General features: G+C 35.0%; 1 protein-coding gene across 3 annotated transcripts in view; it reads right to left on the bottom strand.

The window, feature by feature from the left end:
* Nucleotides 1-19,107, bottom strand: part of ZNF148 (zinc finger protein 148) — a 134,540-nt gene continuing 115,433 nt past the window's right edge. For all 3 annotated transcript variants that reach the window (XM_012780425.2, XM_012780426.3, XM_012780427.3), the window contains exons 8-9: nucleotides 8,578-8,696; nucleotides 1-8,312 (exon numbers count right to left, since the gene is read on the bottom strand). In XM_012780425.2, coding sequence (XP_012635879.1) covers nucleotides 6,714-8,312; nucleotides 8,578-8,696 — 1,718 coding nt within the window. In that variant the 3' untranslated portion in view covers nucleotides 1-6,713. The remainder of the gene's footprint in view (nucleotides 8,313-8,577; nucleotides 8,697-19,107) is intronic.

Here is a 19,107-nt window from a genome sequence, read left to right on the forward strand (position 1 = left end):
TTCAAGTGACTTCAATTTTATTTTTTCTTATAATCTTCAGAAGATGGGAGAAGTATCATGTAGAGTATCTCCCCACCCCTCTCCCCACCATTCCTAATCATTCAAGAAAAACTGGGATCTAGGAAATGCGTTAGTAGACTATTGATGGTATTATTCTGTACAGTTGGTTAAAGCACCATGCTAATAAGGCCAAGGTCCTAGGATTGATCTCTGCAAGGGCCAATTAATTTAGATTTGTTCCATGGACCCAGACTGCACTCCTAACTGCAGACAGCTTCCTTACAATGCATCCCGCTGGTTACAAGATAGGGTACTGGCAAGGTGGTAGATGGATGAAAACATATCTATCTCCAATAATGAGAAAAAAAAAAAAAAATCCCATGTATGCTGCTACTAATGGTGGGTTAACAGAATCTTATCTGTAAAAAAAGAAAAAACCACATATTCTTAGCCCTATGTTAAACATATTTCAAGTCTAAAATACTAAATGACAGCAACATTTGACTCTAGTATTTTAGAACTGTCTAATAACATTCTACACAAAGCTATAGTAAAGGCCCTGAAAATTGTTACCCAATTTGTGTAACTGTTAATTCCACACAGACATCCTTTTCTCTTTAATATTAGCTACCTATGCACCACAGTTTTTGCATATTTACCATTAGTTATTTGGTTCAGAATCAGAATACTGTGAAAAATTCAGCTAGAAAATTATCCATAAAACTGTATTCTGTATTTTTTATTTTCAAACAGCCACATTTAAAATGCAGAAATTTGCAAATATAAGTTAGTCTAATAATTCAATTTAAAATAAAGCAAAACAACTTCCTTTAGTATCACAATACATAAAATGGTATTATAAACTCCAAATGGCAGGGTTAACTATGTGACAATCATGCCAAAAGCCGTGAAACTCATTAAACCTCTTATGAATAGTTCAGTTTAAAGAACATTTCTATGTTCCATGACTATGCATGAAACAAGCTTTCATTGTATTATAAAGGCTCAGCAATTCATCATGGCATAATATGGGGTCAAGCAAGATTTTTACAATAACAATAAAAATGTTATTTAAACAAAAAAAGTCCTCCCAATTGTTTAAAAACAATTCTGTTTGGAGGGCAAAATATACTTTAAAATATATTGACTTACCAAATTCAATTGTCAGGCAGCTGACTACTGATGTAAAAGTTTGTATTTAAAAATATCACAAATATCTTTTAACAGTGAAAATTTCAATGTAATAAGTTTCATTGCAAAGCAATTTTCACCTGAGTAGATTTTGAAATTTAGTGCTCATATTTCTGGGAAAGGAAGGGAGGGAAAGACCCACTTAGTATCTGATACTGAGTTTGCAGTTGATTCCTTCACACTGATTTCCTAGGGAGTTAAAGAAACAATCTGCTTTGACCTTCCCAAGACACATGATGCCCCCTTCTTTCCCTCGTAAATTTGCTCTGGCATTTAATGAACTCTTAGTACCCATCAAATATTTCCATTTAGCTACTCATTCAAGCATAGCAACCCAATTCATTCAGTTCTATACAACAGCATCTATATTATGTACATGTTTAATTATCAATAGGAAATAGAAAATAAAAATGTACAGTGATTGAGAAAAGGTCAGAAAGTGGGATAGGAAAAGTAATACTGTATAATCAGAATATCCTATTGTCCTACCAGTTTTCATGACAGGGTTTTTCCTTTAATAGTTGAGATACAAAGAAGGCATAGGGGATCCCAGGAAAATAACACTATATATCAGAAAATTCAACGTGCTTCACCATCAGGATTTCCATCACACATTTAATTTCTTCTGTACAATTTTTATAAACTTATTTTTCTTTTCAAAATCAGATTTTCAGATTAAATTCAGCACTACACAGTATGCCCTTGAAGTAAAATGAGGTTACCTGCTTTATTTGGATACCAAGTTCCCTTCCAGACAGCATTAAAATAAAGACAAGTAAGACTACACAGATAAAATCCAGTATAATTCAAACCCAACAATGAAAAATTTCCCCCATATTGTTGCAAAAGTCTTTCTACTGAAATGCTTTGCTACAATAATAAAAAGCATACATTACATATAAAAGATACCAGTGTACTAAAAAGTGACAGAAGTGGACTAGCAAATCCTTCAAAGCACATTATATAAATGACTAGCATTTAAAAACATTTTTCCTATAAAATGTAGGTCATATACATTTATAAATTGGCGGTTTTATTTCTAAAGCAGTGATGTGTGTGTTCAAATAGTTAGCTGTTCTGTACAGTATAATATCTACTCACTTCAAACTACAATAGGTTTGTCTTTCTTTGTATTGAAGTTGAATAAATTCATCTGATCAGCTGAGAAATCAAGCTTGAAAAATAAGTATCTAAAAATCAAAGTAGAAAGTTTAGAATTATTGAAATGTAGCTATGAAATATGAAGAGAAGAACTATCTATTTCACAATGGAGCTGAAGTCACCTCAAAACTTACAGGCTTGAATCTAAAACAGAAACAAATATTAAAATCCAAAGCAAACCATGAAGTTAGGTAGCAGTACAGAAGCAGGAAAAAAACAAAACAACAATACATCCCTTCCTTCAGTGTGATGGACACTAAGTTTTGCGGTCTTCCTCCATCTTGCAGAAGAGTGGTAAGGCCATTCAATGCTTAGTGAAAAGTGAGTACAGATGAAGTCAGATTTAGCCTGTCTCCCCTGCAACTTCAATTATGCTGTGTAAACAGTGTTACGTTCCAATAGGAGGAACAATGGAATTTGCTTATAAAAACTGATTAAAGATAATCATTATTAAATGAAATAAGGATAATTAATAACTCTGAAATGTTTTTAGAACTTTCCTGATGCTACTTGTAAAGTTAGCACTGCTATGTATTATTGCTTACATACAGTACAACATCATATGCCTTCTAACATAAAGCAGTACTGTGATTTGTTTGTACATATTTACAGATTCTTAAAAACAAGCTGTAAAAACATTACATACTTTCAGACAATACAAATTAGCACATTGGTACTCACTTCAAAACAAATGGAATGCATAACATTAATAAACATCATAAAGGAAGACTCACATAAAAGTCCTTGATTGTCAAGACACGTTTATATATAAACTCTAACTGTGCAGAATTAAAAGATTCAATCATAGGTACATCCTTATTTGATGAACCATATTTACAGCATGGTATTGCATAAAAAAATAAAATAATGTTTACAGGGTTTTACTTTTTTATCCATTGGATTAAAGAAAGCAACAAACATAACAAGAAATGTTTGTCTGCTTTAGTTTGTTTCCTACCAAAGTTTAAATGAAAAAAGGAAACATACGATTTTTATTTGCAGAATATAGCAAAAAGAACTGGAAAATTATTTCCCTGAAATAAAGCAATTTGAAACGGAAAAGGTTTAAATTAAATTGCAGACTCAAAATATTTCTCATTGATAATAGTGCTTCTTCAAGTAAATATACTGTGAAAAATGAGTTCTAATTTAAAATGTTCTAAGAAATGTAGTACTATAGTAATGCCTACTTTTAAAGTTTCCCGGCTTTATTTTTCAACAGCCCTTTAAAAACCCAAATTAATAAAATGAAAAAGAAGTGGTAAAAGATCTAACCTAGATGGCACTTTGCAAGTGTCTCTCATCTGTGGAAACAAAATCCTGCCCTGAGCACAAGGTCTCTTTTGCCTCTTAAGATAAGATGACCCGACTGCTGGCATCCTCAGCCAGACTAGGAAGATGGACTCCTACCTTATCGAGTACCACATTTGCATGTAGATCTAAAATATTTAAGAGCCACTCACTCAAATATTCAAACCCAAATGAAGTATGTGTGCAATAAGTTTTAAAAAAAATCTTTTAGAAGGTGTTCAAGAGATATTACCTCATCTAACATGATGTTTCCAATCTTCAAACATGAGAGTAGGTCCCAAGAGATAAAGCACACCTCATTCACATTGATCAAAATTTAAGGGTATACAAGCATGTTTTTATAGAATAATTTGCTCACTGCAAGAAATGAGAAACATGAATTGCAAAAGGATATTTCATATCCTCCATGTTTCTATCTAAAGCAGCACACAAGGCTACTTATTTTCTCTAATAATGCCCAGATAGAAATTAAATAACTTTCTGAACCAAAGTGGGGAAACCCAAAACTGTTGAGATGTTTATCATGTGATGATCATACAAGGTAACTCTGGTAGGCATTTAGAATTTCACAGTAAGAGAGTGATGACTATACTTAAACGGCAAGTCACTAAGTTATGCTGGCTGAGTATCACTTATCCCCAAAATGCTTACAACTTGGTAGAAAAGTCTGCCATTATGTAAAGAAATGGTTTAGGATAGGAATGTGACACCTGAAATTCTGCTTGCATAACTACCATTTCCCAAGGCCTTCCCTCCTAAGCTTACCCTAACTGCTCAGCAATAGAGTCACATTCTAAAAACTGTGCTGGTGATGTTAAAACAAAACAAAAAACTCCTAAGTGTATACCAAAAATTACATCAAGTTCTCAATGGAACAAATTTTTGATCAGGCTCCAAAAAAGTGAACTCAGGAAATGAATGCCTACTCTCATCAAAAGTACTATGCAAAAAATACAAATGCTTATCTAGGGTGAGCACAGTTCCATTTTTAACATCTCATCTGAATGAAGCCTTTATGCAATTATGTGATGCACAACACACACCAATCTTAAGAGTCAATAATGGCAGAACTTAAATATTTACTTCAAAGAAGTGTAAAATTCTTGAAAAATTTGGCAGCAAAGAAAGCTGTCAAATGGGAAAACTAGTATTTTAAGCAAAGCTAATAACTAAAGCTTAGAGAAAACCACATTAAACATAATTTATATACCTTATCATAAAAATACCAACATATTCAAAATAAGTGAATATTAATGAAGGATGTTAAGGGTGAATAGTTCTTTGCTCCCTTTCTTTATGAGAACAGTTTTGGGATAACATTAAATAAAAGAAAAAATAATTTAAATGGGTAACATATTTCATATTGAAACAAAGAATGCAGATGTACAGGGCCAGTATAAAAGTTAAAATGAAAATTAACAATAAAGTTTCAACTTCTGAGGATATTAATTTTAGATTTTCATTGGTGCTATGTCACTATGTGCATTGTGACAAAGATGGTGGAAATTTAAAGTACAAAAACAAAAAAGTTGGAGCAAATTAGAGGATAATAGAATCAATATAACTAATGTTATTTTCCAAAAATCAAAAGTGTCCAAAGTGTAACTCAAACCATCATTCTTCAGAGAAGTGTGTGTGTATAGATATATATATATAAAAAAGCACTATTTATTGTACCATGCTGTATTATTTTTAAGACAAAGTATAAAAAAAAAACATTCATGGTATAAGGATAAAGTCTGTAGTTTATTTAGATTTTAAAATGCAACAAAAAATTTCCGATCACTCATCTAGCTGAAAAAGAAATTGTAGTTACTGGAATTAGTAAACACTTTTGGTTTGTAAAATTGTTATGAGCAGTGTTCATTAAAAAGTAACTCAAGATAAAATAAGCAATTAAAATGCCCATTTCTTTAGTTTCTCTGGATACTGTTTAATTATCCAATCTATCAAGAATCTAGAAAGAGAAGGATTAAACCAGGTTTTACAGTTCCAAAGATACCCCAATTTCCTTTTATTGCCAAAAATTAAAACTGTCAATTATGAGATGATTATGACACAACCATATCAAACCTAAAAATCTAAATTTTTTTTACTTTGAGAAATCAAAAATACCAAATAGATTCTAAGTGCTCTATGTTAACTGAAGTGTATATGTAAAGTAAAATACAATTAAGCTTTAAAACATGGAATATACATTTTGTGTAAGCATTATGTTCTTGGGAATGTAATCTACAGAATATTTTTTTACTAAAACTTCAAAACCTTGATACCTGCACATGAAAAATCATAAAAAATATCTAGGTACAACTGTACAAAGAAACTGACACCAATATGCATACTTCCATAGAGAAGTGAATGCTTCAACAGTTGTGTATTTTGGTAAAAGTTTTGAAAGTATGCATATTTGAAAAGTAATTAGGCTTTTAAATAGTGGAGTCTTAGACTATCAGATTTTTATTACTTTTTTCTTCAAAAAAACACATGTCAATATAATGCAAAATGAAAATCAAGGGTATATGGCATATCATTCTTTTTAAAAGGTGGTTTCTTGGTTTCTTTTTCCCCCTATAGGACCCACTACTTTATTTAAGCCATAATCTCTTGACATTTAAACTTTTTAAGTTCACTCTGTAAAGTATACTCAGATTCCCTGCTGAAGTGCAATGACTATGCTGAAAAACTTAGAAACAGTATGAGTAAATTTCACACAATTACTAATCTCCTAAGAATGTACAACGTTATCAGTTAGGAAACAATTGTGCGAAAGTCTTTTTTTTTTCCTTTTTAACTTGGTGTAGGTGGAATAGCAAGTTTCTGATCTAAAACAAGTAATGCATTGCTTCTATAAAGGTGACAACATGTAAGGCAGTTCAAAGAATGCTGACTAACCAAACAAAATGCAGTTATTGGATTATCTTGCTATTCATATCAGCTTAACTTGTTATTACGCATTGCTCTTAAATCTGTACAGCACTCCATTTTACACAGAGTAACCCCACTCTTGATTAATCTGTTCTAAAGTGCCAGTATTATTTACACATTTTTTTTTAGCCAAAAGTCTGGCCAGTTGTGGCATCAGGTGAAGATGTCATCCCAGCTCTATTATCATTTACATTCACCAAGGGAAATTCTGAAAATTCAGCACTTGTCCCTGGTCCCCGAAGGTTCACCTGTCCATTGGCAGTGCTAAATTGAGTAGCTATTCCAGCTCTTGATCCATGATATGGAGCACGGAAGGGCTGTTCAAAGGAGCTCATTTGGTAAGCTTGGTGGACAGGCTGAGCCTCAGCTTTCTTCTGAGAAGTCACTTGATCCAAAAAGTCTTGTGTGGATGTGGCAGAAGCATGGTTTGTCTCATCACCTGAAAAGGGAAATGAGTGCTGTGAATCACCAACTATTAGTCCAAAGTGGGACTTATCTGGAGTTGTTCTTAGTGGAGAATTCATTCCTGATCGAAAGCTATTGATGGGCATGGCGGCATAGACTTGCTTGTCTATGGAAGAGAATGTTGGCGGATTTGGAAGGGTCTGGTTATCAGTCACAAAGTTAAGGCTCGGGCTATTCAAATAGGCATCATTTTGGCTAGTTCTGTCCAAAGCCTGCTGCAGAAACTTTGAATATTCCTGCAACATGTTGGCTTTATCTGATGAGGATGCTTGGGAGCTTGATCCAACATTCTCTGACTGGGTGACCTCAGGTACTTCTGAAGAATTTATTGATATGCTAGAAGACACTTCAGTATCTGCAACACTGAATGTTATCTCATGCTGTCCGTTAGCTTTATGGGAGTAATGATCCAACAGAGTCTGCAGAACCTCATCTGGAATAACATTTTTGTCATGATTATTCTTAATGTCCACATTCAGTGCCTGTGAATCTAATATGGATGCTGTAGTACTTTCATCAATGACACTTGCCACAGCTGCTTGTGTTACAGAAGGCTGAGAAGCTATGGTACCCACATTTAGTGCATACTCCCTGCTGTTGTTACTTGCTGCTTGAAGATACCGCTTCTTCTTCAAAAATTGCATGGCATCATCATAATTAGTACTACTATGCACAGGTTTACTGGGCCCCTCTTGCAAATTATCAACCTGATCAATGTCAGCATTGCCTTCTGAGTCCAGTAAAGCTTGTTTATCCACAAGTTCAAATGCATACTTTGAAACTTTGCTTTCTTCATATGTGGACAGAGGTGAAATTGTTTGATTTTGCTCCAAGGGCTGTTTCAGACTTCTCTTACTATTAATTTTTTTGAGAACTAATTTAGGTGGGTGTATTTCTCCTGATGCATCTTCTAAATGGGATCCCCCAACTGAAGAATGTGGCATTTCAACGGCATATTCTGCTACCATATACTCATCTTTTACTTTAGTACTTGAAGAATAAAGAGGCAAGTAATCATTTTTGTCTTTCTTCAGGTCAGATTTGTCCAAAGCACTCTCTTTGTCCATTCCTGATGATTTCTTCTCTGTTTTCTGCCTTTTCTTTTTTGGCAGTGAGTTATCTTTTGGTGATGTAGAAAAGCCAGAATCTTCCTCGGATGTCAGAAGGCCACCTTTGATGGCACATCTGTTTAGTTTTTTGTCATGATTTTCATGGCACATGCGTTTATGTTTCAACACACGATCTGTTCTGGAAAAATACTGTTGAATTCAGTGGTTGGTAGTGGATTTTTGTTTGTGTTTTGGGTCAACCAAGAAAAGAAAAAAAGAAATAAAATTAATATAAAGATATATAACAAATAATTCCAAACAAATTCACGGGACAATGTTCTATTATAAATCTAATCAATGAGAGTTAGAAAGTTCCTGAAACAGTTCTAGTAGTAAATAATATTTTCTCATATAATTTATTGGAATTAGTTTATAATTTAATTAGGATCGAAGAATTTCAAGCCATGTCTCTTACCTGTAAACAGTATTCACACTGGTAAGGTTTTTCTCCACTATGAGTTCTCTTATGCCTTTCCATATGATATTTTTGTATGAATCTCATACCACATTCATCACAGCGAAATGGTTTTTCACCTAGTACATGACATAGAAAGTTTAACACAAAACAATTGAAAAATAATGAATTGCTTTGCCATAAGAATCTCCAAAATAAAAGGCTTTTGAAAGTTATAATTTATTTGCCCTTTTTAAATAAAAAGGCTCCCCTATACTAAATATATTTTTCAGTTTAATTTATCAAGTATATTTTGCTTCATAAATATGAAAAGAATTAGCAATATGCTGTTGGAAAGAAAAGGCTAAAAGCAGGCATACTCAACTTTCTTGCCTTTTTGCTATATGTGTACATAACATGCTCTTTCCATGGAGACCAGTAGTCCCAAGAATGTATAACAACAAGACCATTGCTTCAGTAGAGTAGCTGATGTTTCTAATCTTTTTTCAATCATACAGAACAAGATTTTAGAACATATTTTGAAGGGAAAAAAAAAGTAACCCATGCATAGTCCAACACAATTCTTGGTATGGTTTTTTAACTCTTAATTTAGTTTTAAAACTTTTGTGGTTAGATGAAATATGAATCCTAGGAAAAAATTCTTAAAAATATAATAAATATTTAAAAAGTTTAGAGACTTAAGTTTCAAACGTAAGGCTTGTTTATATTGCACTTTTCTTTTTTTTCAACTCAAACCAGCATTTCTCGTATCATTTGGGGGAATGAATTAAACTGAGTACTGTTAGTTGGACACACAACTGCCTCCATCCCCATTTTTTAATCCCTTAAGGACTATAGCTATGAGGAACCATTACTATGGAGCTCTAAAATAGTTTTTACTGATACAATCATAGTCTAAGTAAACAGAGGGTATGACAAGAAAAGTTATCTTTAGCAATGCTGGTTTGGGGAACTACTGTTTTCTGTCTTTCCTACATTCAACATACTTTTATTGAATACTGCTCCTCTACCCATATAGCCCTGCTGTAGGTTAACCTGCTGTAGAAGGTTAAGTGTTAAGACATACTTGGGAAAACAAGATACACACATTATAAAAAGACAACTAATGAAACTATGTCCAGCTCTAGTTTACTTTTACATCTTTACATCCCACTATTTCCATTCTTAGCCAAACCAAACTACATTACCAACCATCTCATGCTTTCCTACTTTTGCCTTGATTCACGTTGCTTGTCAGTCAGGAATGCCCACTTCTGGGTGTTCAGATACTATATTCCCTTCAAGACCCAACTCAACTCTTTTGTGATACTTTGTCCTATTCTCCCAGGACAAAGAAGACACCTTTATCTTCCTTCAGTTCCAGAGGATTCCATCTGTTCCTCTCCTATGGCACTCATTACTTTCAACTAAATAATTATTCTGTACATCTCTATTCTTCTACTAGATTTTATTTCTTAAGATCAGAATCTAAGGCCGGGCGCTGTGGCTCACGCCTGTAATCCTAGCTCTTGGGAGGCCGAGGCGGGCGGATTGCTCAAGGTCAGGAGTTCAAAACCAGCCTGAGCAAGAGCGAGACCCCGTCTCTACTATAAATAGAAAGAAATTAATTGGCCAACTGATATATATATAAAAAAAAAAAAATTAGCCGGGCATGGTGGCGCATGCCTGTAGTCCCAGCTACTCGGGAGGCTGAGGCAGAAGGATCACTGGAGCCCAGGAGTTTGAGGTTGCTGTGAGCTAGGCTGACGCCACGGCACTCACTCTAGCCTGGACAACAAAGCGAGACTCTGTCTCAAAAAAAAAAAAAAAAAAGATCAGAATCTAGGCCTAAATCATATTTATGTAGCTCAAAGTACCTTGTACAATTCTTAAGTGCCAAATGAATGGCATAAATGAATATCACATATTAGTAGTAAAAATGTTACTATGAGCTAGTGTGATTTAGAAAATCTTCTTGGAAGTGTTGGAATTTAAGCCGAGTAGCTCTTAGATTATATGTGATTAGAGCCAAGGAAAGAAAATTTGGGGGGGGGGGGTACTATGAGAGGTCAAGGAGAAATTGTGTCTAAGAAGAGAATTTAATTTGGCAACAAGTAAATTATTTTAAACACTAAAGAATATAATTGCTAATGTAATTACTACAGAGGTACCAAATATTAGGGCAGAAGGGACTTTCCAGTGGCTTTCAAACTATGTTCTTGGGAGTTCCACAGAGGCCCCCAAAGGCTACTGTGCCAAAAGGCCCAAAGCTTGTCACCCAAAATTCAGTACAGAATAGCTCACTCTCCTATAACAGGGCTCCAAGTACGGGTTCCAAATGTTCAGAGACTATAAAGATAGCTTAACTTGGCCAAAAGGTTAAATAAATGAATAACTAATGAAGCAATGAAAGCTGGGAGAGAAGACCACTTATTTAAAAAGTTTAGAAGTAAAAGAAATGGAAAAAAGGAGATGAGAGGTAATAGTTAGGAGGGAATCTACTCAAGAATAAGTATTATTGGCCAGGCGCGGTGGCTCACGCCTGTAATCCTAGCTCTCTGGGAGGCCGAGGCGGGCGGATTGCTCAAGGTCAGGAGTTCAAAACCAGCCTGAGCAAGAGCGAGACCCCGTCTCTACTATAAATAGAAAGAAACTAATTGGCCAACTGATATACATATAAAAAAAAAAATTAGCCGGGCATGGTGGCGCATGCCTGTAGTCCCAGCTACTCGGGAGGCTGAGACAGAAGGATCGCTCGAGCCCAGGAGTTTGAGGTTGCTGTGAGCTAGGCTGACGCCATGGCACTCACTCTAGCCTGGGCAACAAAGCGAGACTCTGTCTCAAAAAAAAGAATAAGTATTATTAAGGATGAAGAGACTAAATTGTTTGAAGACTGAAAGCCAATGAAGAAAAGAAACTGAAAAGGAACACTGAACTGAAATTGAAATAGTACATAATCAAAAGAACAAGATCCCACAGGAACCAGGATGTGAAAGTAAGTAGATTACAGGTAATGTTGTTAAAAAGGAGAATTAAAAATAGATGCAAATTTTGAAAAGGAGACTGTAAATGACAGAGTTCATTAAGGTCAGAAGTTAAGTCATTTATCAAAAGTAAGAATGGGGCCGGGCATGGTGGTTCAGCCTGTAATCCTAGCTCTCCGGGAGGCCAAGGGAGGATTGCTTGAGCTCAGGAGTTGGAGACCAGCTGAGCAAGAGCGAGACCCTATCTCTACTAAAAATAATTAGCCAGGTGTGGTGGTATGTGCCTATAGTCCCAGCTACTCAGGAGGCTGAGGCAGAAGGATCCAGAGCCCAGGAGTTCAAGGTTGCTGTGAGCTAGGCTGACGCCACTGCACTCTAACCCATGCAACAAAGTGAGACTCTGTCTCCAAAAAAAAAAAAAAGTAAACAGGAAAATGTCTTCCTCCTGTCTTTGCCCCCACATAGGTAACTACATTTATCCATTTGTGTTTCTTTCTGGAGTTTCACACAACATAAGCAAAAATAAATAGTCTCTTTTCTATTATTCTTTTACAAAATAGCATATTTTATTCACTGTTCTTATCTCTTTTTTTCTCCAGCCAACAAAGTATCTTGGAGATTTTTTTCAGTAGAAAGAGCAATCTCATTCTTTATGACAGGTGGTATTTTCCACTGATGGAAACACAGACATATTACAATTTATTTAACCAATTCCCTAATATTTCCAAATATTTGTTATTACAATTTAATAATGGATAACTTTGCAAATACATTAACACATACCTTTGCAGGTACATTTGTGGCATAAATTCTCTGAAACAGAATTTCCGGACAAATAATAAACACATTTGTGATTTTGAAATATATTACCAAATTGGTTTCCACAGGAAACGCTACCAATCAGTGCCCCTAACAGCCATGTATGAGTGACTGTTTCCCTATAACATTACCATATACTACTATGTTGTCAAACTTTCTGATGACTGCACATTTAACAGATAAAAAAAAATCTCAGTACAAGGTTGAACCATTTTATATTTCATTTTTATGAAATATCTGTTCATCTCTTTCATTCATTCTTAATTTTTTTTTATAGATTGCTGGTCTTTTCCTTGATGACTTGTAAGAGTTTTATTAGGGAGGTTGGTCTTTTGTGTATAATGAGTTCCAGGACTTTATTTCCTGGCTTTTCCCCTCCTTGAATGGTAGGGGTGGAGTAGTAGTTTGCTCCTAGGGGTTTTAGTTTTTATGTAGTTGAATTTATCAATCTTTTCTTTTATAGATATCGGATTTTGAGTGTTACTTAGAAATGACTCCTCCACTTCGATGTGCCCATATTTTCACAGACACCTAAGTTTAAATTCTGTATTTCATTTTTCACATTAAATTTCTGATATATTTGGAGTTCATCTTGAGACAGAATGTGAGATACAGATAAAACTTGTTTTTTCCAGATGGCTATCCAGTTTCCCAACACTCTTTATTGACAAGTTCAGCTTTTCTCAATCACATTTCATCATTTATCAAAATCATACACTAATAAGTTCCATGGGTCTATTTCTAGACCTTCTATTCTGTTCCATTGGTGTGACTATTCATAAGCCAGAACCAAAATCATTAAGTCTTTAAAATGTCCTTTAGGCCAGGTGTGGTGGCTCATGCCTGTAATTCCAGGCAAGAGATCACTTGAGGCCAGGAATTCAAGACCAGCCTGGGCAACATAGCAAGATCCCATCTCAATAAAATAAAATAAAATATCATCTGGTAAGGCTAATCCTATCATTGTTCTTTTCCTGTGTTTTTCTGGTTTGTCTGGTTGGTCTAATTTCCACATAAACGTCAGAATTAGCTTATCTAGTAGTTGAGTAGGTGGGTCTATATATAATATAAATGTTTATAAACTGATATCCTTTATGATGTTGACCCTTTTTACCAGTGGAGGGGCTGGGAGGGGCAGGAAGATAAGTCTTCCCATTTGGCAAAATTTTGTTTTGTGTCCTCAACAGTGCTTTTAATGATGTTCTCATATGGGATTTTCTACATCTTGTTAAATTTATTCCTTATCTTTCTATTGTTGATGTTGTGAAAAGTGTTTTCATCCATTATACCTTCTACTCTTCCTGTGAGAGAGAGCAATGGAAGCTGGGAGAGAAGAGAGAAGAGAGAGAGAGAGAGAGAGAACACAAAGGGTATGGTTTTCATCTATTGTAATCAATACGCTGTAATTTCCGCCTGAATTTCTTTAGTTTTCCAAATCTATAATCATAGTGCTTGCAAAAAATGATTTTTTAACCTACAACATTTTTTCTCTTGTCTACTATTCTCAAACATTATGTTAAAAAGTAGTGGTGATAATAATGGGCTCTCTATTTTATTCCTGACTTAGGTACTTTTTTATGACTGATACTTATTTTTCCTAAGAAAACTATAAACACCTAAATGAAATTCCTTTTGGAGAAAATCCCTCTATTGCTTTTCCCCTTGAGGACCAGAACCTCTCTACTGGGAAAGGAATACAATCTATACAGCATGCAAATGATTTTAAGACTAACAGAAAAAGCTTACCTGAAAAGTACCAAGAAGTCTGTAATTTTTTTATATTCAATAAAGCAATACCACAGTAAGAAAAAATGACCTCAAGGTGTCCCGCAATGGTAATTTTCTAATACCCAAGGGTTCTGGAGTTTCTCTTCCAATAGTCATCCACTGTAACCATTTCTCCCACATTGATGTTTCTCCCTGGTAACTTTGATACTGCATACACTTATAGCTGTTTATGGGTAAGAATTCTTACTATAGTAAATGTGAGATTATAAGGGTAAGTTAAATGAGAGAGTTATAAGGACATAAGCTTTATGCATAATCTACTCACTGTGGTTTGACACAGCTAATTTTTGGCATTTTCAACTAACCCTCCTCTCCCTCTTTTCAAACCATTCCAATCTAGCTTCTGCAATTACCACCCCATCAAAATGGTTCTTGCAAATCACTTTCAAGTAACCAATACAACCAAATATCCTCAATTATCTTACTAGTCTCCTCAACAGCATTCAACTCAAATGATCCCTTTCTTTTTTTTTTTTTTTTTGAGACAGAGTCTCACTCTGTTGCCCGGGCTAGAGTGTCGTGGCATCATCAGCCTAGCTCGCAGCAACCTCAAACTCCCGGGCTCAAGCTATCCTTCTACCTCAGCCTCACAAGCAGCTGGGACTACAGGCACGCGCCACCATGCCCGCCTAATTTTTTCTATATATTTTTAGTTGGCCAATTAATTTTTTTCCATTTATAGTAGAGATGAGGTCTCGCTCTTGCTCAGGCTGGTTTCAAACTCCTGACCTTAAGCAATCTGCCCGCCTCAGCCTCCCAGAGTGCTAGGATTACAGGCATGAGCCACCGCGCCTATCCCCTTTCTTTTTATTGAAATTTGCTTTTCCCTTGGCTTCTACTATATTCGTACTACTACTACTTCAACCTGATTGCAACTTACCAGTGGTCTTTCCAGCTCACCTTCCTCCCTCCAAATGTGCAATGTTAATTCTTCAAGCCTTCTTCCTAAGCTTTCTGCTTATCTCTCATTCTGTATTTTCTTCTTTGGCATAAAGGGAAGCTCATCTATCCATAGCTTCAATTACTCTCAAATCAGAGTTCCACACCCACACATCCAAACTGCCTATTCAATACATCTACTTCTATGACACATGGATCTCAAACACATGTTATCCCACATGAAACTTGTGGTCTTCAACTCAAAGCTTAGGTCTTGAATGGCACTCCCTTTGCCACCTAGCTGTGTAAGCCAGAGGCCTATTCAACTTTTCTCTTCTTAATCCTCTCCCCATATTCAACCAATTAATAAGCACTACTGATTCTCCTTAATAAATACCTGTCAAATTTGTCCACTTCTCTCCATTTCCCACTGTCATCATCCAAAGTTCAAGACACTATCATCGCCTGGCCTGGATCATTATATACTAGGATCCACTCTTCTCTATTTAATACTACAGCCAGATTCTGTTAATGTAAGTAAATGTGATCATGTTTAAAGCCTAATTGATGGCCACCTTACATTCTCAGGATAAAAATTAAAAGCGGGTCCTCTATCATCCGGCCCCTGCCTTTCTCTTATGTCTGACCTTTCTTTATGATTCCCCCTTTGCTTTCTGAGCTCGCATCAAAGTGGCCTTCTTTCAGTTCCTAAAACTGTCATGCTTTTTCTCACCTCCGTGATCATTTTGTCCTAAAATTTCTCCACAAAACTTACCTAAATCAATTTTGTTATAACAGTGAATGTAAAGCGTTTTAATACTAAAGAAATGATATCTACTGTTGTTATTAATCAGAATGCAAGTGGAAATTATTTTAATAATGAAGGGTCTTCATAAAACTAGGTCAAAAATATTTATGATGATAGCTATGACAAAGTACATGGTCTTAGATACTTGACAACAGAAGGGACTGTCTATATTTAATAAGCCATAAAAAGGGTAGACAAACAAAATTTGTAAGAATAATAAATATTACACTAATCAAAAAAGACCATGTGCTATTATGCAATGCAATATAAAATAGTACTTAAGAGTGAAGGTTCTATATCCATACTATCTGGGTTTCAATGCTGGTCTAAGGATTTCTTAACTGTGAGAAAATGATTATTTTTTTAAACTCCTAAGACTTGATATTCTCATCTGCAAAATGGAAATATTAATAGAATATACCTCAGAAACAAATGTTACATAAGGTAACTCATTTTATAATGGTAATTTAAGAATGAGGCCTTGCACAGTATAATAGCTCACAATGTTAGTTATTATAACAAAAATGAAGAGGTTGATAACAAATGATTATATTTACATATTGATTATAATTATAACCCAGCGACTGAGCTATACATTCCAAATGAAAATATCCTCAAGCTGAACAATAAACTTGGGAAAAGGTAAAACAAGGAGAATTATCGAAATAAATGGACTAGTAACTACATACCCAATAATTCTGCTTAGAACTTCAGAGAATACCTTTGGCATACTGTCCTTCCAGGAGGTTAGAAAGATCATTTATCACTCATATACTATGTGAAAAATTACATTCTATAGGAAATCATGTGAGACTAAATTACAACCAATGAAGTAAAAATTAGGTTATTACACAAAACTGAGAAGTTGCCACAGTAACATGAAGTCATGTCAATGTCAGTTAAATCAAATTGGCAAAAAACTCAAAGACCTTAAGGTAATTTTGAAAGAAGTAATTTTTCTGGATAGCAAAATTTTAAAAACCCACCTTTCTAGCATAGAATAGTTTTCTATCCCTAGAATGGAAGACAGTGAGGAACTTCAACTCCTACATTTCAACCTTTAGAACACTGGCAATGCTTGCACATTGTAAAAAATAACAGGTTGGGGCTGGGCACAGTGGCTCATGCCTGTAATCCTAGCACTCTGGGAAGCCCAGGCAGGAAGATCACTCGAGGTCAGGAGTTCGAAACCAGCCTGAGCAAGAACGAGACCCTGTCTCTACTAAAAATAGAAAGAAATTAGCTGGACAACTAAAAATATATAGAAAAAATTAGCCAGGCATGGTGGCACATGCCTGTAGTCCCAGCTACTCATGAGGCTGAGGCAGAAGGATGGCTTAAGCCCAGGAGTTTGAGGTTGCTGTGAGCTAGGTTGACACCACGGCACTCTAGCCTGGGCAACAGCAACACTCTGTCTCTAAAAAATTAAAAATAAAAATAAAAACAACAGGCTGGGGCACCACCCCCACCCCCAAAGAAAGTAAAGAAAGAGTTTTTCCATTGTTCTTCGGGTTTTTTTCCTTTTGCATACCTATGAAATTATACGTTTATAAACACCATAATATTTAAAGTGGTCCAATTCTAGAGTTCCTTAGGATGAAACAGCCAATGAGAGGAGAGGAACTGTTTCTTGGCTTCTACAGATTAGGTTTTAGACTTCTATGTGAAGCAGACAACAATGAAGAATGATCAATGTCCTCTAGTAAGAGCAACATCCCAAGCAAGCTCTGTTTATAGTTTTAAAGATTTGAGAGTTGGTCTAGGAAACATACATGAAAAATACAAAACAACCAATGTCCTAATTCTGAAATAAGCTAAACACCACATAAATATGACGATTTCCATATCTCATTTTTCTATCAGCCAAGTTATATAGTAGGTACACAATGGTACTAGTATCTAAGCATATTAACACTAAATAATTAATGTCCTGATGATGGTACCTAGGCAGTACAAGATCCAAATTAAAGCAATATTAATTTATGGTAAATACCATCTAAATATGACATATGTAAAATTAGTAAAATGGTTGAGTATGTGGGCATTGGTGTGTCCTTATCAAAAAGAAATATGAATTAGAATTCCCAAACACAAGATAAATTCTAAACAGTGTTTAGCAAACACTATCCTGTTAATATTTTAAATTAGTCACATCTATTTCCGAACTTGATACAAATCCCCTAATTTTCAGCTACTTCAAAACAAGTGCCCTAGAAGTAGTAGTAGCTCAATAGTGATGACTACATTAAGCACGTAATAGGGTTACCAAATCAGATGACTTATTCAATGCCTTAAAAAGAAATTACTGTCTTCAGCTTATTTTCATCCTCTTCATAAAAGACTACAAATGCACAGCAGCTTTCTTCCCTTTTAAGAAAAAATTAATCAGCGTATGAAAAGATGAAGGACCAATCTCTCAAAAGCATCCTCTTTCATCACTAAAATCCTTTTCCTATGTAGAATCATGGTTCTTTGGCTTTTTGCCCACCCTTACCACATGTCTCTATTAATCTGCCACAATAAAATGACTTACTTTTTTTTATATTAACTGTTACTTACACTTTAATTTCACGTACACCGCATTTGATAAATATGGTTTAGGTGCTCTAATTTGAGCACAGAGCATTATTAACACTACTTTTATGCAAAGAATCCAGAAGTCTGACTCAGAATTAGTTATAATTTCAGCAGCTATCTTTTCTGGATTTAGTTGTCAATTAAATATCCAAAGAGTTAATAAATAAGTACCACAGGTTCTAGGAACATAAAGTGGTCTGTTACAAATGCTCTATTTTTAAAAGTGCCATCTTAAAAATGTAGGTGAAATGTGCATTCCAATCTGGAATACCTGTCTTATTTATACCCATCAGCTTAAAATTTTACTGAGCACCTTCATGTGGCAAGCACTTGCTGGGCACTCTTACATTTAAATCAACTCTATACTTGTACACCATACACAAAAATCAATTCGAAATGGATTAAAAACTTAAGCATAGACCCCAAACCATTTTCCTTGAAGAAAATGCAGAGGGAAAGCTCCTTGAGACATGTCTTGGCAATGATTTAGTGGATATGACATCAAAAGCATAAGCAACAGAAGCAAAATTAAATAAGTAGGACTACATCAAACTAAAAACTTTCTGTGTAGCAAAGGAAACAATCAACAAAATGAACAAGGAATCTGTGGAACAGGAAAAAATGTTTGAAAACATATATCCAAAAGGGCCTACTATCCAAAATATATAAGGAATTCATATAACTCAATAGCAAAAT

Source organism: Microcebus murinus, chromosome 1 (genome assembly GCF_040939455.1).
Source record: "Microcebus murinus isolate Inina chromosome 1, M.murinus_Inina_mat1.0, whole genome shotgun sequence".
Lineage (NCBI taxonomy): Eukaryota > Metazoa > Chordata > Mammalia > Primates > Cheirogaleidae > Microcebus > Microcebus murinus.